The sequence below is a fragment of the Tamandua tetradactyla genome, chromosome 13 (assembly GCF_023851605.1).
Source record: "Tamandua tetradactyla isolate mTamTet1 chromosome 13, mTamTet1.pri, whole genome shotgun sequence".
Classification (NCBI taxonomy): Eukaryota; Metazoa; Chordata; class Mammalia; order Pilosa; family Myrmecophagidae; genus Tamandua; species Tamandua tetradactyla.
In genome coordinates this window covers 64,288,274-64,313,854 of record NC_135339.1, presented here as the reverse complement: position 1 = coordinate 64,313,854, position 25,581 = coordinate 64,288,274, and the positions used below count along the sequence as shown (strand labels likewise).

Below are 25,581 nucleotides of genomic sequence, written 5' to 3'. Positions count from 1 at the left end.
GTACAGCGCTACCAGCCCCCTTCATTCCGGGACAGTGTGAGACAGGTTTACACCTGAGGAGAGAGACAAGGGGGACGGATAAGAAGGAATTTATCTCCAGCCGCGTCCCTTTCCTTTCCCCAGAAGATCCAGAATGAGTGCTCAGTTCAGCCTGCTGGAATACTGCTTCTTGCTACAGGCTTGGGGGTTTAGTCGTGAGGCCTGGAACTGGACCCGCTTTGGGCCAGTGACGTCCCTGAGTTATAGATTCAGCTTCTGGTCAGTCATCCTACCGAGTCCCCAGACCCTACTTCCAGGACCCTCTCCCGGGAACCCTTTGCACAGTGCATTCCTCATCCTCCATGATGTGGGGTGGGAGGCAGGGGGTAGGTCGAAGGCCGGCAAAGGCCTGAGTGGCACGCTGCTGAGGAGCTGCCCTCCATCAGAGTTTCTCGATTCCTCAGTGTGAGCACCTTACCTGCCTCTTCATAACGAAAACTGCTTCCTGTTCGTTACCTCATCAGGACTTCTGGCCCCTGGCAAGGTGGGCAGGACTGTGCTGTCACTCCATTTTAAAGATGGGGAAACCGAGGCCCTGAAGAGGACGTGCCTTGTCCAGGGCCAAGACAATCCAGGATAGAGAACCCAGACAAGCTGGCTTTCCCAGAGTCTCTTCCATGCTCCCCCACCCCAGAGAGAAGGGAGAGGCAAGCAACGGAAAGGGCCACAACAAGGGCAGGTTGGGTAAAGGACTTGCTTTCTCTTTCTTCCCAGCTGCCTGGGGAGAGGGTAATAGGACTGACCTCGCTAGTCTAGGGCCACGTGGGCGCTCACCATCTCCCGCCGAACGCCTCCTCTCCCTCCCTGCTTTGTTCGCTTCTGCGCCTGCGCAGTGCGACAAATCTGTCGCTGTCCCCTTCAGCACCACACGGAACCCGCGCCGCCCCTCCCCGCGGTGAGCCCCGCGCGTCCCCGTCTCGCACGTCTCCGCGCCCCCTGATCGCCCGAATAGACCCCTTTTTCCTTCCGAAGTCACCACCTGCCTGCCCTGGCCTTTCCAAGGGGAGCAATCGCCATAAAAACTCGAGCGGCGTTTTTTAAAAATAGCCGGCCCAAGGGCACCCTTTTACCCTGGCCAAGGGCACAAGAGATAAAAGTGCTGCCTGCCCCCTACTTCCTCCAGTCTCGGAGTCATCTCATCTAACCTGTTAACCCTAGACCGGTGGGACACCTAACTCAGGCAGCAAGGAAGTTCTTCCTTCAGTCTGACTAACATCCCTCCTGCTGCACCCTAGGTGGATGGTCAGGATCCAAGACTCAGAACGCCGTAGGGTGGTAGTCCCCAGAGTTCCCCTCCATTAAGTTGACAGTCTCCGGATCGGGGGGCGGGTCCCGTCTACTCCTATATCTTGCGCTTGGCGCGGCCGCGTGCTCGTGGGGGCGGGAGCGCGTGTGGCATGTAACAGGTCATGTGGAAACCGCCTAGGGACACGCGTGGGTCTGGAGCAGGACATGCATGTACAGCTAGGGCCCTGCGTGCGGTTCTGGGGCGGTGGGTGAGAGGAACGTGGACACGAGTGGGGTGGGGCACGTGAGGGTGAGGGTCTGGGTAACAAGACTGGAGATTCCATACTCCCACCCCCTCGTCAGGGGCGGGTCTCGGGTTGGCGGGAGAGCCCAGCGGGGACTTAGCGACAAGCGGGGGGCAGCCCCTGGGGCTCAAGAGCCCTGAGGGGGGGGATTAGCGCCGCCTGAGTGGCGCGTAGGGGGGAGGAGGAGGGACTGAGAGGCGGGCGGGCCCCGGAGCGAGCGGGAGTCGTTCTGCCTTCACCGCCGAGCTGGGCCCAGCCTCTTCCCTGCCTCTCCAAGGCCCCGGCTCCCGGCGAGCAGCGGTGAGTACTGAGGTGGCTCCCAGTCGGGGCTGCACAGGGGACGCGCTGGGCCGCGGTTGAGCTTCTAGAACCTGCCTGGCAGGATTGCTGTTCCTGACCTCTGCTCCTACCCTGCATTGCCACCAGAGGCCCCATTACGTTTTTGGGCTTCCTCCCAGGTTGGACAAAATCTGTCATACCCCTTGGGGAGGCTGGGGTGGGGGATGATGCAGACCCCCCCACCTGTGACTGGTGATGTGTGTGTGGGGGAGGGTGTATGTCTCTGCTTGAGGATGCATGTGAGTGTGCAAACAAACAGTATTTGTGTGTGCAATATGCCTATAGACTGGTAGGTCTCTGTGAGTATCTCTGTGTGCATTGGAGAGTGAGGACCTGTGTGTATGTTTGAAATATCTCTTTGTGTGTTCCTGTCTGTCTGTATGACAGTGTGTGTGTATAAAACAAGCATTTGACTGTCTATTGCACACATACCTGTTGTGACTGTGAGAGTGTGTGACTGTGTGTCTTTGAGCAGTATATGCATGTGCCTGTATCAGTGTGCCAGAGGGTGTTGCCTGTGAATAACCATGTACAAGTGTATTTGTCCTTATGTATGTCTCTGTGTGTGTATGTGCACATGTGCCTATGTGTATTGTGTGTGTGTGCCAATACCTGTGTGGAGAACAAGAATGGCCCTTTCACATTCAGCATGTATTGGAGTAGGGACCTCTGTACAGAGCTTTCTCCCCGCCCCCCCCCCCACCTTCCCTGTGCCGCTCAGGCTCTCATTGTCCCTACATAACCCTCCCTTCTTCTCCTTTCTCTTTCCAGGGAGCCTGAGTTCCCCTTCCCTGGGGAAATGGCCTCCCTAAGAGGGACTGTAAGGGACCAGGGCTATAAGATAGTGCTGGCTGGCTGGCACCCATAGTCCAGAGGGTGGGGTATCAGCCTCTCTCCCACTGGTAGCAGCTACAAAATGCCTCTGGACTCACCCCACTTCTGAAATAGCTTCCTCTCCTCCCTGATGCTTATGCAGAAGGAGAGGGGCCAAGGGTCCTTTGGAGGGCTGTTACTTCTCCTTGGGCCTCCATGGAAGTAGCCCATGCAGGAGGCCAGATCACCCCCAGTGGTAGGATCAGTGATCCCATATTCCCAGGGTGGGCTAGACCCCTGGTCTCAGATGCCCCAGCCAGCTCCCTCCTCCCTCTCCAGACTTTCCTGTCCATCTACTTTCCCCGTAATTCACCCCTTATTCCCCTTCCTCTCTTGCAGGCCTGTCTGAAGAGCATGCTGCCCCCTCACTTCCCGCCCGGCCTCGCCATCCCTGCCCCCCCAGCCTGACCCCCGGCACCAGCATGGCCCAGGGTGCCATGCGCTTCTGCTCAGAAGGCGACTGTGCCATCTCCCCACCACGATGCCCACGCCGCTGGCTCCCCGAAGGCCCTATGCCCCAAAGCCCCCCAGCCAGCATGTATGGCAGCACAGGCTCCCTGCTACGGCGGGTGGCAGGTCCAGGCCCCCGGGGCCGGGAACTGGGACGTGTGACAGCACCCTGTACACCCCTGCGTGGCCCCCCCTCACCCCATGCTGCTCCCTCACCATGGGCACCCTCTTCACCCACTGGGCAGCCCCCGCCAGGGACCCGGAGCTCTGTGGTCATCTTCCGTTTTGTGGAAAAGGCCAGCGTGAAGCCTCTGAATGGGCTACCTGCTCTTGGAGGCTTGAGTCGGAGCTGGGACCTGGGTAGGGTCTCTCTTCCCAGGCCCACCCCAGGTCTTGGGCCTGGCTCTAACAGGAAGTTGCGGCTAGAGGCATCCACATCAGATCCACTCCCAGCTGGAGGAGGCTCAGCCCTGCCTGGCAGCCAAGGCCCCTTCCTTGGGCCCCCAGCCCCATGCCAGATTGGGGCAGATGGCCTTTACTCCTCTCTCCCCAATGGGCTAGGGGGGCCCCCTGAGCACCTGGCTACACTATTCCAAGGACCTGTCAACACTGGACTCCTGAACCAGGTATGTGACACACATCCCCCCACCCCCACCCCCACCCCGCTCTTGGGCACCAGAGCCCCAGTGAAGGCACAAGGCTTGCTTGGCCCTGAGCATTTGGGCCTATCTGCTGTTCACTCTGAATCCTTGCATTTATCCCTAACCTGTTTCTTTGTTGCCTTCTGTGTTTGTCCCTGTGTCTTTTCACCTCCATCTATCTTTCTGTGTGTGCTTTTTTCTGTTTTTATTCCGTGTTCCTGTGGATTTGTGTCTGGTTTATCCTTCCTTCTTTGGCTTAGGGGGACACCTGGTCCTCCCCCTGCGAAGTCTCTTCTCATGCCCAGAGAATCGCTCGAGCCAAATGGGAATTCTTCTATGGCTCCTTGGACCCCCCCAACTCAGGTAAGGGCTGGGATTGTGGTGAGGGAAACAGAGCAAGGCCTTTCCCACCAGCAGCTGGGCTTGGTAGGGAGCCTTCCTTCAGCCCCCCCACCCCCGCCCCTTTCCTGCATTCTCAGTTGGCTAATGCCTCTCCAAGTCACATCTTTGTTATGATGGGGAGGGGAGGGATAGGCGCTGGCTTGGGAAGACAAAGTCAGAGAGTGGAGGGAGGGCATGGTAGGATTTCAAGGGTCATCTCTTGGAGGAGAAAAAAGATTGGTCTCTCTCAGGCCCCTGAAAGCTATTTGATGAGAAGTTGGTTTAAAATGAGCTCTGTTGGCACTGGGAACAAGTTGAGTTTGTAGCTGGAGAAATTGTGGCTAGACAGTGAAAGGACTTCTTGCCAATGTGACACAGTGGGGGTGATCCCAGCAGAGGATCTGGACAGGGAGTCAACCTGGATAACCTCCTGACCCGGATGCCTATGCATACTGCAGGTGCTAAGCCCCCAGAGCAGGCCCCCCCAACTCCACCCGGGGTGGGCTCAGGGCAGGGCTCTGGGGTGGCTGTGGGGCGAGCAGCCAAGTACTCCGAGACGGACCTGGACACGGTGCCCCTGAGGTGCTACCGCGAGACGGACATCGATGAGGTGCTGGCTGAGAGGGAGGAGGCTGACTCGGCCATCGAGAGTCAGCCCAGCTCTGAGGGCCCACCTGGCACTGCCCGCCCACCTGCCCCTCATCCAAGCCCATGCCCCGGCCCTCATTCCAGCCTGGGCAGTGGCAGTGAGGACGAGGATGAGGCAGGCGGGGAAGAGGATGTGGACGACGAGGTGTTTGAGGCCTCAGAGGGGGCCCGGTGAGTGGGGAGTGGGAGAGGAAGGTGGCTTGCTCCTTTCCACTGGCCCAGTGGCAGAGCTGGGGACAAAGGGTCTGGAATAGGGATGAGGGTGGGACTGGGAGGGTCAGGACCAAGCTGGGGGTGGTGGTGGCAGTGTGGTGTGGGTAGCAGGAGATTCAGGACAGAGCTTGAGTTCTAACAGAACCCTAGGGGTGGGGGTGGGGCCGAGGTACAAACCCAGGAGGGTGGGGGGCAGCCAGGGTAGAGGAGGTAGGAGGTTCCAGCAGAAGAACAGCGGGAGAGCAAGAGGCCTGAACAAGCCTGGGGACATGGGAGCATCAGTCTGGATCTTGGAGGCTGGTGGGAGAGGGGGGAGTGTGGGGGCTTTCCTTTCCCGTCTCACACCCCATTGCAGCTTGGAGCTTCATCTTCTTCTCCTAAGATGTTGCCAGAAATAGAAATGGGATGGCAGGAGGGGAGCGGATCAGGGAGAAGGAAGAGAAAGGGAGATTAGCAGGGAGGGAGGGGAAGGGGACTGGGGACTGGGGGCAGGGCTGGGCTGCCCTAGGGGCACTGAATAGTTTAGGGGGAACCAGGTGGCTCTTTTTTGAAAAGAGTTGTGGACATAGGAGCAAGAAGCCTTTAGCATCAGGTTCAAACAGGGTCTAAATCCTGGTTGTGCAGTCTCAAGTAAGTGACCTCCTATCTTTGAACCTCATTCTTTTTGCTATAAAATGGGGCTGATAATCCCTATCACATAGTTAGTGTGAGAATTCAATGAAATGCCCAAGATCTGCCCGCTGGGCATGGTGGTGCCCCTCATCAAAGACTCTCCCTGCCCCTGCAGGCCAGGGACCCGGATGTCTCACCCTGGGCCTCTCAAGTCACCTGTGCCCTTTCTACCTGGGACCAGCCCCTCGGCTGATGGGCCTGACTCTTTCAGTTGCGTGTTTGAAGCCATCCTGGAGTCACACCGGGCCAAGGGCACCTCCTACACCAGCCTCGCCTCACTGGAGGCCCTAGCCTCACCTGGTCCAACCCAGAGCCCCTTCTTCACCTTCGAGCTGCCCCCCCAGCCCCCTGCCCCCCGGCCTGACCCATCTACTCTTGCCCCGCTTGCCCCACTGGAGCTGGATTCTGGTACCAGCTCTGCTGCTGATGGGCCGTGGACACAGAGAGGGGAGGAGGAGGAGGCAGAGCCCGCAGTCAAGCTGGTACAGAGAGAACCCCCTAGTCCGTGCCACTCAGAGGACAGTTTTGGGCTAGGCACAGCACTCTTGGGCAGGTGAGTGATTTCTTTGGCCCCTCAGAGCTGAAACCCCCAGCACCCCAAGAACCCAGAAGTAGCTGACCCAAGGGACAGAGCCTGATTGTGGGAATGTAGTTTATATCCCTTACTCCTGAGTGGGGTGGGTAGGGATGCAGATGCCTGTTTTCCCGTTGGGAGGACTACTTCCATTGGCTGGGAGAAGATGCCCTCCACTCTGGTCACAAATCCAGTGACTTGAGAAACCATGATTGAAGGGTCCCCAGAGAACACTTCCCTTTCTCTCTAGGAGGGCTCTTGTCTCCTCAGGCAGAACCTCTAATCTGCTTAGAATTCCTGTGACCCCCACCTCCATTAGGAATCTCACCCCTTCTCCAGGAAGTCCTTTCATTAGTCTAACCTTTTTGCTCCCCCCTCCACCAGCTACCCTCTCAGTCATAGAAGCCATGGCAACAGGAGGGGGTGGCCAGGGAGAACAGGTTGCCTAGCAACCAGGAGTTTCCGGCCTCTGTCTCTGGGGTGACAGGTGGCTTTGAGAGTAGAGCAGCTGGGGTGGGAAGGGAATGGGAGGAGGAAGAAGGGGGTAAGGGGGCGCACCCTGACCCTCAATCCCCCTACCCAAGAGCCTGCTTCTTGGTGGGTGGAAGGGAAGCAGAGAGGAGGAGGCTCTTCTTCCTAAAAAGGGGCAGAGAACAGACAAGGAAGTAGAGTCTAGGGGTGTCCCTGCTGCCCTCAAATCTCTGCCTGATCCTCCACTATTCCTCCCTGGCTCCCCATCCGTCGCAGTTTTCCCCATATTTTCAGAAAGAGAGGACTGTGGGTTGAGTAGGAGCAGTATGGGGATGGGGAATCTGTGTCCAACAGCAAAGGTAGGCCCCTGGGAGCTAGAACTCCCACTAAAGCAAGATGAATGTGGGTTAGATTTGAGGCAGGACTTCCACAGAGAAGGTAGAAATGATGGATTAGGCTGATGGAAAGAACCTGTAACAGCTCTTCTGTGGAGAAAAGAAAAATGCCTTCCCCTTGTCCCTCTCTCCCCTTCTCCGTTATCTTGGTCTGGAGGTAGAGGGAGGGACTGAATAACCTCCGAGGGCCCTGGTCACCCCTGAACTGGTGTCCCACTCTGGCAGTGAACCACCCTTGAGCCAGCTTGTGTCCGACTCGGACTCAGAGCTGGACAGCACGGAGCAGCTGGCCCTGGGAAGCACAGACACCCTGTCCAATGGGCAGAAAGCGGACCTGGAGGCTGCACAACGCTTAGCTAAGAGGCTGTACCGACTCGACGGCTTCAGGAAGGCCGACGTGGCCCGGCACCTGGGCAAAAAGTAATGCCCCCCCAGAGACTGGGGGGAGTGGGATGCATCCTGGGGGCAGCACCTCCACATCCCCTCCGTCTAATGCCCTCAGGTCTCCGGGTATCCCTTTCCTGACCCCATGACACTCCCCCTGGTAACCCCAGATGTCTCTCTGCCGTGTCCACAGCAATGACTTCAGCAAACTGGTGGCTGGCGAGTACCTCAAGTTCTTTGTCTTCACAGGCATGACTCTGGACCAAGCTCTCAGGTAGGTCTGAGCCCTCTGTGGGTAGCTCCCGCTCTCCAGACCTGGAGTGCAGGGTGTCAGCCATACTTCCTCTGAGCCCCTGTGCCTCCCCCTGCTGCCCCAGATGTGACCCTTCTCAAGCTGGCTGGTTAGGACCAAGGTTCCAGGCTTCCTGCAAAGGGGACCTGGGAAGGGAGTGACAGTCTCTCATTCCTTCTTCTCAGGGTGTTTCTGAAAGAGCTGGCCTTAATGGGTGAGACCCAGGAAAGGGAGCGTGTGCTGGCGCACTTTTCCCAGCGATACTTCCAGTGCAATCCCGGCTCTCTGTCCTCAGAGGGTGAGATGGTCTGGGGCATCGGGTTGTTCCTGTTGTCTGCCAAGGGAGATGGCTGGGCACTGTGTGTGTGTATGTGTGTGTGTGTGCAGGAGTGAATGTGTTTTGAGGCCTGTGAACATGTATGCACGCAGACCACTGATCTTTTCACGTGTGTGCAGTGCTGACATGTGGGCAGGCACATGGCTAGGGTTAAGTATGGCTTAACCCTAGCCATACTTAACTAACATGGCTGGGGATATCAAACCAGACCCTTGATGGAGAGATCTCCCATCCTGGGAGGTGCAGGGTGCCCCAAGCTCACAGGTCTCTGTGTTGTAAAGAGGCATGTGGTAGGTGGTGTTTGCATGCAATTTTTACATACATGTGCAGGACAATGCTTGGCTTGAATGGGGATTCTGTTGGGCTGCACTGGTCTGTGCAGACCTGCTCGCCCTAGTGTGTTTAGTGCACAGATACTTAGGCGTGTCCCTGGGAGGTGACAGGTTGAACTTCAACTCTTCCCCAGACGGAGCCCACACGCTGACCTGTGCCCTCATGCTACTCAACACCGATCTCCATGGCCACGTGAGTGCGGGGCGGGAGAGAGGGAGCTTGGAAACCAGACCCTTGATGGAGAGATCTCCCATCCTGGGAGGTGCAGGGTGCCCCAAGCTCACAGGTCTCTGTGTCCTCCCTTAGAACATCGGGAAGCGCATGACCTGCGGGGATTTCATCGGGAACCTGGAGGGCCTCAACGATGGCGGCGACTTCCCCAGAGAGCTGCTCAAGGTGGAGGGGGTGGGGGAAGCAGGGTAGAGAGAGCTGGTTCTGAGAATGGGGGACCCAGATGGCGGCTGAGTTGGAGGAAGGGGCGGGGAAAGGGAGGAGCCGGCCGGCCCCCACCTCTCGCCGCGGGGTGCGCGGGCTCGCGTGACTCAGCCGGGGGACCGCCCCCTCCCCCCAGCCCGCACCCGCAGGCTCGCCCGGAACCTGCACACACACGTGCAGTCGCGGCCGCGCGCAGCGGGGGAGGGGAAACGGTTTTCGAAGCCAAGTCACCCTGCGTTTGCTTTGATCAATGCCCCTCCTCCTGTGTTCCCTGGCGGAGGGGGGAGGGGTTACTGCCTGTGCGGGGTGGGGTGGGGTGGGGAGGTAGATGGAACTCGCAGGAACCCCTGTGTACACGGCCACAAAGGTCTTCCTGGTACCTGGGGCCAGAGAGGGACAAAGGCTTTTCCAAAGTCTTTCAGCGAATTAGCACTAAACTAGGACTAGATACTGCACTTCTGGCCCCTCTGGGCAGGCCGGGCGCCTAGGAGCCAGCCCTTCGTGGGTCGGATATGTAGGGGTGGGTGCGGGTGGGAGGAGAAAGAGAAGCTCCCGGTTCCCGGGGTCGCGCGCCTCCCTGGTCGAGTGGTGTTTTATCTAAGGAGGCCTGGGCTCACTTGAAGAAACCTCTGGGTTGGACAGTTGGGTCTCTGAGCCTGCACATACCCGTGAGGCACAGGAGCCTCATTGGATGTGTTTATGAACCGAGGGTGTGTTGGGATTATGAGTTCGGGAAAGTACCTGAGTGGTGGGTGGGTCTGTTGTGAGTTGGGGGTAAATGCTTGAGTTGTCTGTATATGATTTAGGGTGTCTGAGTCAAGGGGTGCCTGTGTTGCGGGGTGTTTGTGCTGTAGGGCTTATGAATTAGAATGTGTGTCTGAGTTGGGGTGTTTATGTGTGTTGGGGTGTAATCTTTCTATTGGCTGTCTGATTCGTGACGTGTCCTTGAGTAGGGGGGTAGTGTATGTGAGTTAAAGAGTGTGTACTTTGAGGTGTACGTCCGAATTTGGGAGTCTGTGAGTTGGGGTGACTGTGAGTGAATTGGTGCGTCTGTTTGGCTGGGGTGTACGTCTGTGAATTAGGGGTGTGGATATATACATGGGCGGCTGGGGATATCTGCAGGACCCCAGCCCCAGTGAGTTGGGTGAGGCCAGGGCAATTCCGTGGCTGCCTCCAGCCTGCGCCGCTGTCCGCTGCCTGTGGCTCCTCCAGACTGAACTAGGGCGAGGAGGTGGCTCAACATTGCCCCCAAACCCACCCCGAACTAGAACGAGTCAGGAGAAAGCTCCAGATCCTACGGGGTCAGCCCACCCTCACAGTCCTAGGCCTAGGAGCTCCCAGCGCACGCTCCCCATGCCCCGCCCCACACCACCATTCCTAGAGCTGCCCACCCCTACGCAAGTCCCCTCCCCCCCCCACTGGCCTCCCCAGGACTCTTCCCCTGGCGGCGTGCTGAGGGTCCCGCTCTCTACCGGGCGCCTCCATTTTGCACCGTTCCCGCCCCAACCCTCGCCCTCCCCTCCCCGTCGGCGCCCCCCCCCCCCCCCCACCGCCCGCTCTCGCGGAGCTGCAGAGCAGACAGCGCCGCCGCCGCGCCGCGGCGCGCTCAGTGCGTCGGTGGGAGCCGAGCCGGGCTCAGGCCGGGCCGCTCGCGCCGGCTGTCGGGGGATAAGTCCGCGGGCCGTCCTGGCCGTCCTGGCCGTCCGGGGCCAAGGGCGGGCGGGGGCATGGCTGGGGGCCGCGGCGCGCCGGCCGGGCCAGCATGATCGGCGTCAACAGCATCCACAGCAGCGCCGGGCGGCTGCGCTCGCGCTCGCTGTGCTCTGTGCGCTACGGGCGCACCCACCGCGGTGCCGAGACCCTGTGCTACGGCTGGCCGCAGCGCTCACGCAGTCTCAAGCCCGTGCTCTACACCGACCTTGTGGTCAGCCGCCTGCAGAGCCGCAAGAAGAAAAAGGCGGTGAGAGCGTTGGGGCCGCGGCCCACGCCAGGCTGGGGGAGCGACGGAGGGGATTGCTGAGGGCGCGGCGACCGAGGGGGCGTTCTGAGGGAGGCATCCATGGGGCCAGGGACAGAGGTGGGGATCCCAGCAGAGATAGAACTCGTGGGCAGCCAAGAGTAGGCATGGACTGGGGTTGGGGGCATGGCACAGACTGAGTGGCTGGTACACTGGTACCAAGGTGGGTCTCACAAACCAAATAGTCTTTGGAGACATGACATGGGACCTACTGATGGGGTTCAGAATGCACCAAGATGTGGCTGGGGGCCAAAGTGGGTCCCCAGTGGATTGAGAGATAGACCCGAAGGCTGGATACAAGGCTTGTAGGTTGAGTCTTAGTGGCCACTTCAGCCTCTGGGCCAGAGAGTGGGGGAATGAGGGTTTAGAGTCTGGGACCCAGAGAGGACTATGTGTGCACAAGCCTGGGTTGTGTTGGTGTCTGTGTGTGTTGTGCGTATGTGTGAGAAGGCCCAAGAGGCTGCACCCCCTCCTGGCAGGACATCTGGCTGGGCTTGTGGCTTTTGGGCAGTGGCAGTCAGAGACCGTGATGTGCTGGGGGTTATGGGCTGTGTCCATCATGGTGAAGGCACCGACGTCACCGCTGCACCCAGCTCACACGCAGGCAGCATCACATGCCACACACTCAGCCTGACAAGCACATGTTGGAGACACACCCACTCACAGACAGGCTGGCGGAAGCGCCCCCACATTCAGAGGTACTGGCATGGACCCATGTTCCAGGCCACTCTCAAAAAGGGGGGTCCCCTCACACCATTCCTGGAGTCTGGCCCTTCCTCTGACCACATCCAAGGCCCCCAAATGTCCCCCAGACCAACTGTACAGAGGATAAGTGACTGGTTCAGGAGGTTACAGGGTGTTTGGGATGAATGAGGCTTGGAAGTTAAAATTACTCCCTTTTGGACTAGTGTTTGCTTGCCTGTAACTTGTAGAATGTGAATGGGCACGGGGCTGGACAACCCTGGCACTTGACTTGGCGAGGCTCTTTGGGTTGGGGGAGGGTCCCAGTTCATCCTGGGATTGGGAGCCAGGTCAGTGAGTTCTCTGTTAGCCAAGGAAGGAGCTGACAGGGTGAGTACCTTGGCCTCAGTTTCCCTATATGCTATGTGTGGAAACCAGCCAGAGCACTTGGGTGGGGGAAGGAGAGCTTCTTGGGTTGTTCTTTTCCATTTTCTCCAGGGCTTTGCTTCTTCTGCTCAGGATCTGAGTAGGCTAGCCAACTTAACAATAACAATAAAAATAATCACAGCAGCTGCCATTTGCTGCACATCAGTCATGTGCCAGAATGCCCTATGCTAAATGCTTGACCTCTGTTAAACATGTGACTACATTGGTTCCTCCCATGGATACTTGCCCAAAGCCATGCAGCTAAAGTGGTGGAGCTGGGCCTGGGTCCTGGAACTCTGTGCTCCAGTGCCTGTGTTCCTAGTCATTACACCCTGCTCTCCCCCTTATTTTTTTCTAACTTGAGGGAGGGTTCTGAGCTCTGGCGTTGGGATAAAGGGTGCCCTTCCCCCTGGGATTGATCCACACCCTGATTTATTCCTCCCTCCCTAGGCCTTGTACAGCTCCATCAAAAATGAGAAGTTGCAGTGGGCCATGTAAGTCCCGGGGCTGTGTGGTGGAGGTGGGAACGGGGCATGGGGAGGGGGCTGTCTGGGGTGGGCCATGTGAGTCCTCAAGCTATGGTGTCAGGGGTGGGGATGGGAAGCCATGAGAGGCAGTGAGGCTGCATCATTTCCTTCTTTGGAGATGCCTGCCTGGACTTGGGGTTCTGTGTCTTGTCTTTAGCTGGGTTGTTTTGACAAACTGGGGTGGGCGGCTGCTGTCAGCTCGCCTCGGAGGAGCAATGTTGAAACAAAAAGGAGAGGTCCCTTGGCAACCTTCTTGGGAGAGCAGGAGGTAGGGACCTGACCAGTACAGGAGAGCCCCTCTCGGGTCTTAGGGAGCCCACAGCGTCATGGAGTAAGGAACTATATTGTCTATTCTTGGCAGCCCCCAGGTGAAACAGAGAGAGTAAATCTTGGAGTCCAGCCTGAGGGAGGAGTTACAGTTTTAGCTTTGGGGTCCCCAGTCTGAGCAGGGAGCTCTCACCTAACTAGTCAATAGACAACTCGTATTTGCTGTCATCTGCTGAGAATCCAGTCATTGCTCAGTTTAGCTGGGGGTTCCCAGTCAGCAGGTGAGAAAATGTCAGAAGAGGCAGAGCTCAGGATTGTGGTGCAGGGGGAGATCAGGGAAAGCTTCTTGGAGGATTGGGACGTAAGGCAAGTCCTGAAGGAGGGGAAGCATTTATTTGGGGAGAGAAAAGGGAAAGTCAGTATTTGAGAGGCAAAGATGGGGCAGTTGAAATGAGTGTGGGGTGGAGAGATCATAAGGAGATAGGCCAGGCTGGAATGGAGGGTAGAAGAAGAAAGAGACAAATGTTGGTGGGGATGGGGGCCAGACCTCAAGATGAAGTGAAGTTCTTGAACGAGGAGTGACAAGATAGAATCAGAATTTTTTTATGGCATCTGACAGAGCCGGCAGGCCAGGATGTACTGGGGGGCCATTAGGAAGCTACTTTTTCCTTCTTCTGCCATCATTTAGCCAAACAAGCTATGAGTAAAGCCTGGGGCTGGGTGTGGCTGATAGTCAGAGCTGAGTCAGAGTAGAATGAAGAAGGGTGTGAGGGTTGGGGTGTGTGTACAGAAATGGAGAGGAGAGGACAGGGCTGGTTACAGGTGGGGAGGGAGACACAGCCCTATCCTGGGGAGCTGTAATCTGAGGGAGGAGACATGCTGCCTCCAGGAACCCTGATCTGTGGGAAGAGATACAGCTATACCCTGGAGAGGTCTGGTTTTGGGCAGAGATAAGACCTCAGGCGTCTCAGGTTGAGGGGAGCCACCCCCCTTGGGAGCAGCAGGTCTCCCAATCACCACAAACACTGGGGGCACTTACCTGGGTGGGCAGAGGCCAGGGCTGAAGTGGGGGGGGGGTTGTGGCTCCATGGCCGGCCCCCTCTGAGGTGATCGCACCTGCAGAGACGAGGAAGAGCTGCGACGCTCTCTGTCTGAGTTGGCCGACCCCAACCCCAAGGTCATCAAGAGGGTCAGCGGGGGCAGTGGCAGCGGCTCTAGCCCTTTCCTGGACCTGACTCCCGAGCCCGGGGCCGCCGTCTACAAGCACGGGGCTCTGGTTCGCAAGGTGCACGCAGACCCTGACTGCCGGAAGAGTACGTGGTTAGGTGGGGGGTCTGGGGGATGGATGGGAGTGGGCCTGCCCCAGGCCCCCCTGACCTGTCTCCCCCCCCCCCCCCCAGCACCTCGGGGCAAGCGGGGCTGGAAGAGCTTCCACGGGATCCTCAAGGGCATGATCCTCTACCTGCAGAAGGTGCGGGCCTGGCCGCGGGCTCGGGGCTGGGCAGGCTCAGGGGAGGCGGGGCGGGGAAGGCTGGGCCGGTTGGGACTGGGGCCAGGACAAGGTGGGCACCCCCACAGGAGGAGTACCAGCCTGGGAAGGCCCTGTCGGAAGCAGAGCTCAAAAATGCCATCAGCATCCACCACGCGCTGGCCACCCGTGCCAGCGACTACAGCAAGAGGCCCCACGTCTTCTACCTGCGCACAGCTGACTGGCGGGTCTTCCTCTTTGAGGCCCCGTGAGTGCCCTCCTCCTCACCGCCCCAGCCCCTCTCCCTCACTTCCTAACTGGCTCCCCTCTCAGGTCACATCCTGAGCCAGGACTGGCGTCCTTGGGCGGGAACTCTGGGCACCGGTCCCAAGTGGCTGGGTTGTTCCACCAGGAGCCTAGAGCAGATGCAGTCCTGGATCACACGCATCAATGTGGTGGCCGCCATGTTCTCTGCACCCCCCTTCCCAGCTGCTGTTAGCTCCCAGAAGAAGTTCAGCCGCCCTCTACTGCCCAGTGCTGCCACCCGCCTCTCCCAGGTACCCCCAGCTCAGTCCAAGGGCAGACGGGTGGAGTGGGGTAGGCCCAGGCCAGCTGCACCCCAGGCATATGCTCGTGGAGAGGCCCACCACTGCAGGACGTGGGCCAGAGGGGGTAAAATGCAGCCCTACTCCATGTGCCAAGCTGCGAACCCCAATCATAGTGCTTTGTTTTTCCAAAGGAAGGGGCACCGTTTTTTGTTTGTTTGTTTGTTTTTAATTCACACAAAGGCACCATATGGGCTAGAATGACCCTGATTGCTTCCCCTGGCCGCCAGGAGGAGCAGGTGCGGACTCACGAGGCCAAGCTGAAGGCCATGGCAAGTGAGCTGCGGGAGCATCGGGCCACCCACCTGGGCAAGAAGGCCCGGGGCAAGGAGGCAGAAGAGCAGCGGCAGAAGGAGGCCTACCTGGAGTTTGAGGTGAGCCTTCCCGCCTGGCACCCCTGTGGCTCCTTCCTCAATCAGCGGTGCCTCTGTGTCCCCCTAAACTAGTTGTTAAGGGCACGGACTCTCTAAGAGTGAGACCAGCTGGGTAGCCTTGGGCAGGCTGCTTAATGTCTCTGAGCCTCAGTTTCCTCTCCTGTGGAACAGGGATAACCTTCCCTACCCCCCAGAGTAATCAAGTGAGATGATGGCTGTCAAGAGCTTGGGTTTTCTAACTCTGACAAAGGGCTTAAGAAACATTAGATGTTTCAACTGGTAGTCCTGATTGCGCCCAGAGGGTCACCAGCCTGCTAGGGGTCATCTCATGGTGTGAGAAGCTTTGGGACTTTTGAGGTAGGCAAGAACCTTCCACCTCCTAGCCTCCTTTGGTGTCCCTCCCTGGTCCAGATGGCGGTGGGGTGGGCGGAGGGTAGAGAGTGGGTTCTCACAGGTCCTACCCCTCTGCTCAGAAATCCCGCTATGGCACATACGCAGCACTGCTTCGGGCCAAGCTGAAGGCGGGCGGCGAGGAGCTGGATGCAGTAGAGGCAGCACTGGCCCAGGCTGGGGGCATGGAGGACGGCATCCCCCCATCTCACTCCAGTCCCTCCCTGCAGCCCAACACCTCCAGGCAGCCCCGGGCCCATCGTCATGGCTCAGAGCCTCAGGCAGGGGCAGGCAGTGGGCAGCAGAAGCCCTGAGTGAGGGGTGGGAGTTTGGGGGGCAGTGCCCGCTGGGCATCCGCATGACGGGGCCCTGCCTGAGCCCGGGCCGGCCTCGGGCCACCCATAAGGGCCCCTGGCCCAGGGCCCGACCGCGCCGGACGCGGTGTCCGGGGCAGGGCAGGGCTGGGGCATGGACCTCGGGAACCTGGGCTAAGGGCCCCTCTGAGACCCCCATTTTGTGATAATGTTTTGCACTTTTTTCGTACAGGGTGGGCGGGGACAGGGGAGGCCAGGGTCCCTGGACTTTTGATGCTTTTTTTTGTGGGGGAGGCCTGACAACATTTCTGCTTTCTGCTGAGACCACCCCCACCCTGACACCAGCAATCCCCCTCCATCCTGGGGCTTGGCTCAGATAGAGACCAGGAGCTGGGGCTGAGCTGGTTTCTCCTCCCTTCCTCCCTAAGGGTCCCCTCTCTCTTCCCCAAGGTAGAGGAAGAGCATCATGCTGAGGCCCCTGGAGGCACAGTCTTGCTTTCCCTTCTTGGGGGCCCTGCCCCTTGTAGAGCCTCCACCCCATTAAAATTGCTCTGGACTTGCTGGCTCAGCCTCCTTATTGTCTCTTCCAGTACCCGGCTTGGGGCCAGGGACAGCAGCTGGTTCCGGGGACAAGAGTCACATTGGGGGGCTGCCATAAGTTGGGTAGGGTTCGGGCCCCCCCTTTCTGTGAGAATCCTTTATTTGCCCCAACTGAGGGGTGGGCATGGGGTGTTAAATAAGAGTTGGAACAGGTAGGGATGCTGTACAGATGGTGCCCAGGAAGGGGTCTGGGGGCAGGTGGCAGGTCAGTGCACCTGAGGCTGGGGGTGCCCATGGCAGAGCCCTCCTGGCGGCTCAGGGGGTGGGCCCAGCTTCTCTGCCTCCTGTTCCACTGACTGGCTGCCATATGCACTGTCCTCCTTCACCTCTGCTGGGGGAGGGAGGGGAAAAGGGGATAGTTAAAGTCTTAGACTTCCCATCCCCCAGGTCCAGACCAACCTCCTAGGCAGGGCCCCTTCACCTGTGCTGGGCAGCTTGTCTCGTGTCTCGGGACTCCTCAGCAACCTCACTCCCTCCTCCAGGCCCATGTCGGAGAGAGCCTCTAGCAGACCTGACAAGTCCCCACCAGCCAGCTGAGGGAAGGGAAGAAGGATGAGATCTGAATTATGGTTAGAGTGTGGGGTGAGGAGCCGTGGGGCCAAGGAAGCATCTGGGATCTGGGACAGGGGAAGGCTGCTGGGGCTGGGCCTGGGCTGACCTCGTAGCTGCGCAGGAGGCTGCCGCTGGGTGAGACAGTCTTCCGGTATGTGTCCACCAGACTGCGCAGCCCCAGCCGCTCTGCCAGCTCTGCCCAGCTGCCCTGGGCTCCGGGGCCGTCTAAGAGCTGCTCCAGATTCTTCAGGGCTGCGTCCCCGAGTGACAACCCTGGCCCTGAGGGGGTCATACATATAGACATTTCAGTTACCTCCAGAAATTAACAGAAGCACAGACATTTGGATACCAGCTTTCTCCCAGGGTGCTCTGACAGAGGAGGCAGAATGGGCCGCTGGGGGCAATGGAGGAGGAGGGCAGAGAGAGGGAAAGCTGACCCTCAAAGGAGATACCTCTGTGAGGACGGGTCTGCGGTTTGGCACTAGGTGGAGAGGTCTTATCTGCTGGGCTGGGTGGGGTCAGGGGGGGCTCCATGGTGTCCTGAGCAGCATTTAGCAGCAAGGTCTTCACCTGGGGAGACAGCTTCAGTTTGACTACCTTGCATTCCAGTCCCTAAGCCCAGATAACCCTAACTCCAGATCCTCTGGGTCTCATCCGCAAACTCGGGTATACTGTTCCTGGTACTTTGGTCTAGGCTGGCCTCACCTTGGTGCTTCGAGTGAGGTCAAGAGGCGTGTGGCCCCGGAAGCTGCCTCGGGTGTCCCGCTCGGGGCCCTCAGAATCTGAGTCGCTATCAGAAGTGGGGGGTGAGGGCAGTGGGCACAGGGGCTCTTCATTCTCCGCGTGGATGTCGGCACCTGTGGGAGGGAGGCAGTCATAGGAGGCACAATAGAGGCCCACATTCGGGATTGCAAAGTGGGGGTACCGGGAGATATCCCTTTTCCTCCCCCCTAGCCCTGCTCATGTGCCCGTGGGTGAGACTGACCAGCCTTTAGAAGGAGGCGGGTGAGGGTTGGTGATCCCAGTCCGGCTGCGAGGTGCAGGGGCGTGTTTCCCGCAAAGGTGCGGGCATTCACATTAGCACCAAGCTGTGGGGTGCCAGGGGGTGGTTAGTCTGAAATAGTCCACTTAGTCTTTTCTCTCCGCAGTCCCATTCACCATCCTTGGCCCCTCCCCTTCCATAGTCCTCAGTCCCCACCCTCTCACAGTGCTGCTCGTCCCACCTTGGTGACCAGATGGGTGACCAACCCCAGCTCTTCCATTTCTGTGGCTAGATGTAGGGCTGTTCGGCCCCCTTGCCGCTCTGCAGCCTCCACCTCAGCTCCGTCACCCACCAGCAGATCCAGGCATTCTGGGCTGCGAGCATGGACTGCCAGGTGTACCGGGTACAGCCCTAGGGACACACGATAGCCTGCAGCTGTGACCCCAGGTTAGTCCCCAGATTGGCCTGGCCAGCTGACCTCAGCACTTCATGTCCACTCTTGGAATTCATCAGATACCCTCCCTGGATCCCCAACCCAGGTCTCCCAGGAGCCAGGATGACAGGGGGAACTCACCCTCGAAGTCAGGCATGTGCAGAAGCTGGGCCAAAGAGGGTGCCCCACTCTGCAGTAGCGCTCGCAGCAGGTCTGGGGCACCGGCCCCCGCCCGCAGCGCCAGGTGCACCGCTGAGTCTCCATGCCGGTCCAGCAGCGCTGGGTCAGCACCCACCTGCAGCAGGAAGCTCACCACGCTGGTCTGCCCTGTGATTACTGCCAAGTGCAGGGGGGTCTGGGGGCAAAGGTAGGGGTGAGGCAGGCCCACTTCAGCCTAGATCTGGCTTGCCCTCTAACCCTACCCCTTCACTGGTAGGTGACCACTTACCTGGTGTAGGTGGTTGGTGAGGTTGACGATGCCGAGGTGTGGGGCATGGTAGATGACATGCACTATCTGCTCTATGACACTTGTCTGCGCGTGGATGATGGCCAGGTGCAGGGGCCTGGAGGGGTGGGGTGTTGAGACTGCCCTAGCAAGCCCAGCCACTCAGTGGCCTCTACCCTCAAAGTCCTGCCTCCCCTAACTTCCCTGGCTTGGGGCCTGATGTGAAACCCCGTCTGCTCAACGCAGAGCCAACTCCACCTCCAACTCTTTGCAGGACCTGCCCCCTGCTCCTCATGCCCTTCTGTCCGGCAACGCATCCCCGACCCTTGTCCTGGGTACCCCAGTGCCCTTCCCCTTGGCCTACGTGTCTCCGTTCTCGTCCTGCGCTGTCAGCAGGTGGCGCTGTCCAGCCAGCAGAGCGCGCGCGTCCGCCGTGACGCCGTAGTCTAGCAAGGCTCGGGCGCTGCGCTGCGCCAGGCCGAACAGGCGCGCGTTGTATTCGCGGGCTGTCGGCGACAGGGAGCGTGGGCGCGGGCCACCGGCGCCGGGAGGCTCCTCACCCCACCCGTCCTGACCGCGGGATTCGGGAGGCCCTACCTCGCTGCAGCATCTCCGGAGCCTGCGGCTTGCACTTGGGAACCACCGGGGGCGCGCTCGGCTCGGCTGCTTCCTCACCCGCATCCCCATCAGGCGCCAAGGTGGCCATCTGCGCCCCGCCCCCGCCTCCCGGGTAGCAGCCCATTGGGGCCGCGCCGGACTGGTAGGGGCTGTAGGCCAGGGAGGAGGGGAAAAAGCCGAGGCTGCCACCTGTGGGTACAGGTAGGGCTGTGGGGAAGGGGCACCAGCGAGGGCTCCCAGACTTCTTTCCCCTAACTTCATTCCCTTTCATTTCTCCCTCCTCTCTCCCCCTTGCAGCCACCAGCAACCCCTCACCTCCTCCTCCAGCTCCTCCATAACCCCCAGCCGAGCCCCCTGAGCCTCCACCCATGTGGGAGCCACCTCCGAAGGGCTGGGAAAAGGTGGGTAAGGCCTTCCTCCTCTTCCGCTGTACCTCCTCCTTGTCTGGGGACAAAGGGAAATAGAAGTTAAACACCTCCAGAGCCCTGATCCAAAAAGCACTCAGCTTACACTCTCAGGCTGACTCCTAGGACCACTTTCTCCTGGAACCCTTCCCACTGCTGACTTGGCTTATGGTCCCCTGATCTAATTCTTGGGACCCTCCTGACTAGCCCCTAGTCCCACTCAGCACCCAAGGATCTCCACCTTCCACCAGTGGGTAATAGGTGAACTGCTTGGAGTCAGAGACATCTCCCCCACGCTTGCGTTTCAGTTGCAGGAACACTGTGACAGGACGCTCAATCTTCATCTTGTGATAGGGGGGTGTCCGGAACACAATGGCATACTGGGGGGGGAGGGGTATACACAGGGTGTGAGTGAAGCCTTCGCCAAATTTGGTGCCTAGCCCTGTCCCAGCCCATGGATACCTGTTTATGAACATCCGTGGGAGAGAAGTCCCCAAAGGCCTGCCAGCCATTCTCATCATCCTCGTAGAACCGAACCTCAATGTCATCTACAAGGAAAACGGAAGCTTAGCTACAGCTTCTAGTGGTATCTCCAGCTCCAGGAAAGTCCTAGAGCTACCCTACCTGCCCAGGCCTGGCCCCCAATCTTGACGCCCAGCCTAAGCTTCAGTCTCACCTTTCTGCACCTTGTCACATAGCAGATAAACTTCATCTCCGCCCCGCACAGAGCCGGCTGTCTTGTCCATCCGAGATATCTTCAGGTTTGAGGCCCCTGGAGACTCTATGGGGTTGGGATATGGATTCATTGGGATGATATAATAGCAATGGCCCCATTTATAAAGCCAAGTGCTTTATATTTATTATCTCAACAACCCCAAAAGGCACAAGAACTGATAGTATCCCTGTTTACCAAAGACGGATGTGATGCTCAGAGGGGAAAAGTGACTTGCTCAAGATCACTTAGGTCAAATGTGGCAGGGCCAAGTTCAAACCCAGGCCTATCTGACTGTACAGCCCCCCACCCCCACCCCTACCATGCATCCTCTGCTACCCCGGCCTGGACACTCCTGGTGGTCAGGATACTCACTGCTGTCATGGATGGGCTGGGAGATAACCGGCTTTAGGGGTAGAGAGAAGGAACCATCGCTGGCTCGAAGGAAGGCAGAGAAGCGCAGCCGCACAATACTCAGATCCATCACTTTCTTCAGTTCCTTGGCTTCCTGCTCAAGTTCCCGCCGCTCAGTCTCTGGGCAAGCAGGCACATCTGTGGTCACGGGGCTGCTCCTCCTATGCCTCATCCATGACCACCTCCCATGACTTCCCCTACTCCCTTCTCCCTACCTGTAAGGCCCTGGGGTCTGGAGCGGAGCCGTTGCCTCTGAAGTTTTTGTATCATAATCTCCATCATGTTTTTCTTGGTCACATGCAGGACTCCCAGGTTGTTAAATCTGGGGGGAGGGGGTTTCAGAAGCCTTTGCCCAAGTGGTTCTTTCTCCTGAAGCACCCTCCCCACTGCCAGGGCTCAGGTCAGCAAAGCCTGACTTCTTCAAGGAGGTGCTCCTGATTTTACTTTGTGCCTTGGGATCTGGGGCCAATCTATGTCTCTTTCCTCGGTCAGATGCTAAGTTCCCAGAGGTCTTCTTGGGCCTAGGTCTGGCAGGAAGTGAGGGGGCACACCACTGGGGTCCAGGGGTAGGGGGCACCTACTGGGCAGTCATGTCCTTGGGCCCCACAGACACAGCGCAGACCCCCAGTTCCGAGCATTGCTTGCCCACCAGGCTGTGGGCATGAGCGCGAGGCGGGTCGCTGTGCGTTACCAGGTCCACCTCGATTTTGGCTGGTCCCTCGTAGTTACAGATCTGTGAGGGGCAGGGGCTGTCAGTAATGCCCTGGATGCATTATCCACTAACCCCACCCTCAGCAGCATCCAGGCTCACCTTGACAGTGGGATAGGTCTTCCGGCCCTTCTCACTGGAGGCACCTGGCAGTCCTCCATGGGAGGGGCCTTCGCAGCCATATCGAAATCGGAAGCCTCGCTGAAGGTCCCGAGGGCAGAGTGACATTGTGATCAGGAGAGACTACCCCAGCTAGCCATGCTGCTGGTCAGCACTGACCACAATGTCCGGTGGTTTTGCCCTGAACCACCACCACTCCACTGTGATCAGCAGCAGCCAACCATCCCACCCCCATGGCCATCCAGTGACAACTACCCAACATGCCCCAAAGCTGAAGTCCCACACCATCTCTTCTGCTCACTCACCTGCTTAGGCTGCTCCACAATCACCAGGTAGGGGCCATCAGCTGGGGACAAAGGGACCTTGCTGACCCAGGATCCCCAAGCCCATTTTCCAGGCAGAGGGCACATGCCTCTTCTCACCCCCTCCCTCTAACACAAGGGGAAGTTGGGGGGGGGGATGTTACTGACCCGTCTCTGGGGCTGGTTCCTTGGGTTCCACAATGGAGGGGTTGAATTTGAAATCATCATACTCAATGATGCCATCCAGGCCCTGGTTAGGAGACATATTGGGGGTGGCAGCCGATTCTGAGTCACCACCAGAGCCCTCCACCTGGCTCAGCTCTAAGCCCTCAGTAACCCCTCTCTCTCCTCCCCAGGCCCAAGAGAAAGCTCCTTTGGAAGCAGTTTGCAGACAGAGTGATTGACAGGCAGGCAAAGGACGGTGTGGAGGGGCATTAGAGTAGACACTTTTGAGATCTGATGTAAGATAGATGCAGGAGGCAGCAGACAGATGTCTGGCAGGCTGAGCTAACAGGAGGGGTAGACAGGTGTAAGGCAGCAGAGGGGCCCCTGATAGGAAGACAAGCAGACGGAGAAGGGGACAGCCGGCTGGCTCTGGGGCCAGGTGGCGTAACTCACTGGGTCGTAGCAACCGTCCATGTCTTTGGGCTAAGCCCGGCTCTGGCTGGTGGCTCCAGCCGGGTTCCGTTTCCCAGAGTTTCAGGTGCCCGCCTTGCGGGGGGTGGGGGTGGGGTGGGGTAGGGGGGACGGATCAGGCCGGGGGGTGGCAGGAGAGCGGAGCACCAAATATGGGGGAGGGTCCGATCTCCTCCAGCCGCCTGTCCGGGTGTGGCGGACGAAATCCGGTGGACGGCGAGATCCGGAGCTGGGCTGGGCCGGGTCAGGGGCAGGAAAGTTAGAACAGCTTAGGAAAGTCCCGAAAATACCAGGGGGGGGGCGGGGCCGGAGGGGGCGGGCCTGGAAATGACGCTACTGGCCCCGCCCCAGCTGCGGGAGGGGTGCGAGACCTCAGCCAGCCAGCGGGCCCCGGCCGCCTCCGCGACAGAGAGGGGATAAAAACCAGGGAAGCCCCCAAGGGGGTTGGGGCCTCCCCTCCACCCTTCAGGGCAGGCTCCGGGGACAGGAGGGTCTTTCACGGCGGGGGAGGCTCCCAGTCCGTGGCCGGGCCTGGAGCAAGCTTGGGATTTTCTGCCGAGAGGGAAGCCAGGGCTGATTCACCTCGGGGGCTTTTGAGGGGACATTCCTAGAGTAGGGAGGCCTCCTCTCCGAATGGCCTGTAGGCGGGGGCTCTTTCCAGTGGGGGGCCCCAGGGTTCTGCCACGAGAAAGGGACTCTGGGGACTGCGACGTGGGGCGGGTGGGGGGAGGTGTCTCCTCCTTGGGGCAGGTTCCTCTTTTCTTCTCCCCATTGATTCCCACACCACACAGGCTCCCAGGAGAGGGACAGACCCTGCACGCTTCCCACCCCAGTCCCACAGACATGTGTGTCTCCACAGGTACACAGGTTTGTTTTGGCCCATGTGCTTGGGTGCATACTGTGTGTGCATAGCGTCAACATGCATGTGGAAGTGAGCATGTCCGTATATAGGTGCATGTTCGTAAACTTCTCAATATGTATATGTCCGAGCATGTCTGATATGTAAGGGTACAGGTGATCATAGCTTGGAGTTTGTGCGGGAAGGATGTGGTCCACCGGTGCCCGAATGAGCACGTTGCGAGTGTATGTTGTGCGAGTCCGAGTGCACGGAATATGCTGTGCGCGTGCCGCGTACATACAACGATGCTCAAGAATGTACATACATACAACCCGTCTGTTTCGTGTGTGTGTGCATGCTCTGCGTGTGTGCATATGCAGCTCTCCAGTCCAGGGGCTGGTTCAATGAAAGCCCTCCTCCGCCTCTCCCGCGTCCCGGCCACCCAAGAGTCCGGACCCCACTCACCGCCGAGGCGGCTCGGGTTCGGTCTTTTCTCCCCGTCCGACCAGCCTTGGACGGGTCGCGACACCTCTCTAGCCACTAGGGCTCCAGCCGGGAAAGTACCTTTTCCGCCCCCCGGAGGGGGGAATTCCCATGACGTTTCTGCGCGTCATTCCCCATGCCCTTTTTCATTGGCCAGAAGTTTAACGCCCGGACTCAAGTAGCCAATCAGGAGCGACTCAGGAGCGTCTCCTAGCGGGGAAAGATTCACTCAGGGCAGGGAGCTGGGGGTCTGGATGGCCGTTGCCCGCCCAGATGTCTAGCTTCCGGGTTACCCCGAGGTAAGACTTGCTGACCGAGCACCAGGCCCTGCCCGGGACGAAAGCCGGGCCCTTGTCCTCTGGGGGCCGCATGAGCCTGCTCGGGACGGCTGGGAGACCCACTGCCTTCATACTTATGCTGCGCCGAATGCTTGGCCACGTCTGAAGCCGGGGAACCCCAGGGGGAAGCCAGCCGGTCTCAGCTGGCTTCCCCCTCCCAGAGCCGAGCCCGGCTGCCGGGAAAAGTTAGGGGAAGAGGAAGGAAGTCGATCTTGCGGTCGGTCCCACGGCGCCATCTGGCGGCCTCCCTGGGCACCTGAAGCCGTAAAGACTGTTAGTCTCTTATTCAGTCTCCGGCCTGACTCAAAGCCTCTGGAAGAGACCTGCCGGCTCTAAAACGTATTCTATTAGTGCCAGGTTCACAGTGGGCCGGGAGTTCTATGCGGGGGAAGTGGAATGGGGTGTTTTTCTGGGGGATTTCGGGCCTCTTCCAGTCATCACAGAGATCTTAAATGTTGGAATTGAAAAGGCGTTGAAAGTCTTAAATAGTTCAAAAGTCCTCTTATGTAGGAGATCGACTCTTACCTACTTCCCAGCTTCCTCTTGAATCCTTCTACTGGCGGTGAGGTCAGTACAGTATTTCACAAAACACTGACCCCGTAGCTGGACTTCTCTGGTTGGTGGAGTTTCTCTTTGGGAAGCACACAGAGAAGTAATCTCTGATCATGGAGTCATCTTCCCTAGGCCGGTGATAGAACACAGGCTGTTTCAGGTCTCTCCTACAGTTGCCCCTGACCTTCCTGGAACTGCAGGACTGCACTAGCACCGAGTGACTATTATGGCCCTTGATTTGGAAACTTATTTTCCTGTGACTTCCCCCTCCTTCTCACCTTGTCCATAAATGTCAGGTACTTTAGTATAAGTTCTTATTCTTCTCAACAACCCCAGGAGGTTAATCTTACCTTTACTGGAAAAGA

The 25,581-nt window shown here is 58.8% G+C and overlaps 2 protein-coding genes across 6 annotated transcripts; one reads left to right on the top strand and one right to left on the bottom strand.

Annotated features, from left to right (window-relative positions):
* The first annotated feature begins 3,190 nt into the window (after positions 1-3,190).
* Positions 3,191-16,639, top strand: PSD (pleckstrin and Sec7 domain containing). Of its 3 annotated transcripts, XM_077125852.1 has the most exons (16): positions 3,191-3,859; positions 4,135-4,237; positions 4,714-5,074; positions 5,904-6,341; positions 7,454-7,648; positions 7,806-7,886; positions 8,090-8,202; positions 8,708-8,766; positions 8,881-8,970; positions 12,584-12,627; positions 14,050-14,240; positions 14,328-14,398; positions 14,506-14,663; positions 14,808-14,952; positions 15,231-15,374; positions 15,848-16,639. In XM_077125852.1, exons 1-16 carry the CDS (start codon positions 3,206-3,208, stop codon positions 16,076-16,078), a joined length of 3,078 nt encoding a protein of 1,025 aa, XP_076981967.1. In that variant the 5' UTR covers positions 3,191-3,205; the 3' UTR covers positions 16,079-16,639. The 3 variants fall into 3 exon arrangements, with proteins under 3 accessions (XP_076981967.1, XP_076981968.1, XP_076981969.1); XM_077125853.1 differs by lacking the exons at positions 3,191-3,859; positions 4,135-4,237; positions 4,714-5,074; positions 5,904-6,341 and adding an exon at positions 6,816-6,906; XM_077125854.1 differs by lacking the exons at positions 3,191-3,859; positions 4,135-4,237; positions 4,714-5,074; ... (2 more) ...; positions 15,231-15,374; positions 15,848-16,639 and adding an exon at positions 6,816-6,906 and having other exon boundaries at positions 14,808-14,921.
* Positions 16,640-16,733: 94 nt separating this feature from the next.
* On the bottom strand, positions 16,734-25,369 carry NFKB2 (nuclear factor kappa B subunit 2). Of its 3 annotated transcripts, XM_077125856.1 has the most exons (24): positions 25,190-25,369; positions 24,309-24,536; positions 22,988-23,239; positions 22,538-22,619; positions 22,373-22,413; positions 22,050-22,148; positions 21,820-21,971; positions 21,454-21,560; positions 21,200-21,358; positions 20,789-20,893; positions 20,575-20,660; positions 20,354-20,492; positions 20,024-20,152; positions 19,688-19,897; positions 19,455-19,596; positions 19,094-19,208; positions 18,787-19,000; positions 18,454-18,623; positions 18,216-18,318; positions 17,936-18,087; positions 17,683-17,800; positions 17,337-17,509; positions 17,100-17,211; positions 16,734-17,009 (listed from the first exon to the last, which is right to left on the bottom strand). In XM_077125856.1, the coding sequence occupies exons 3-24, from the start codon at positions 23,006-23,008 to the stop codon at positions 16,885-16,887; spliced, it is 2,754 nt and encodes a 917-aa protein (XP_076981971.1). In that variant the 5' UTR covers positions 23,009-23,239; positions 24,309-24,536; positions 25,190-25,369; the 3' UTR covers positions 16,734-16,884. The 3 variants fall into 3 exon arrangements, with proteins under 3 accessions (XP_076981971.1, XP_076981970.1, XP_076981972.1); XM_077125855.1 differs by lacking the exon at positions 25,190-25,369 and having other exon boundaries at positions 24,309-24,776; XM_077125857.1 differs by lacking the exon at positions 25,190-25,369 and having other exon boundaries at positions 16,734-17,006; positions 24,309-24,773.
* Between the last annotated feature and the right edge of the window lie 212 nt (positions 25,370-25,581).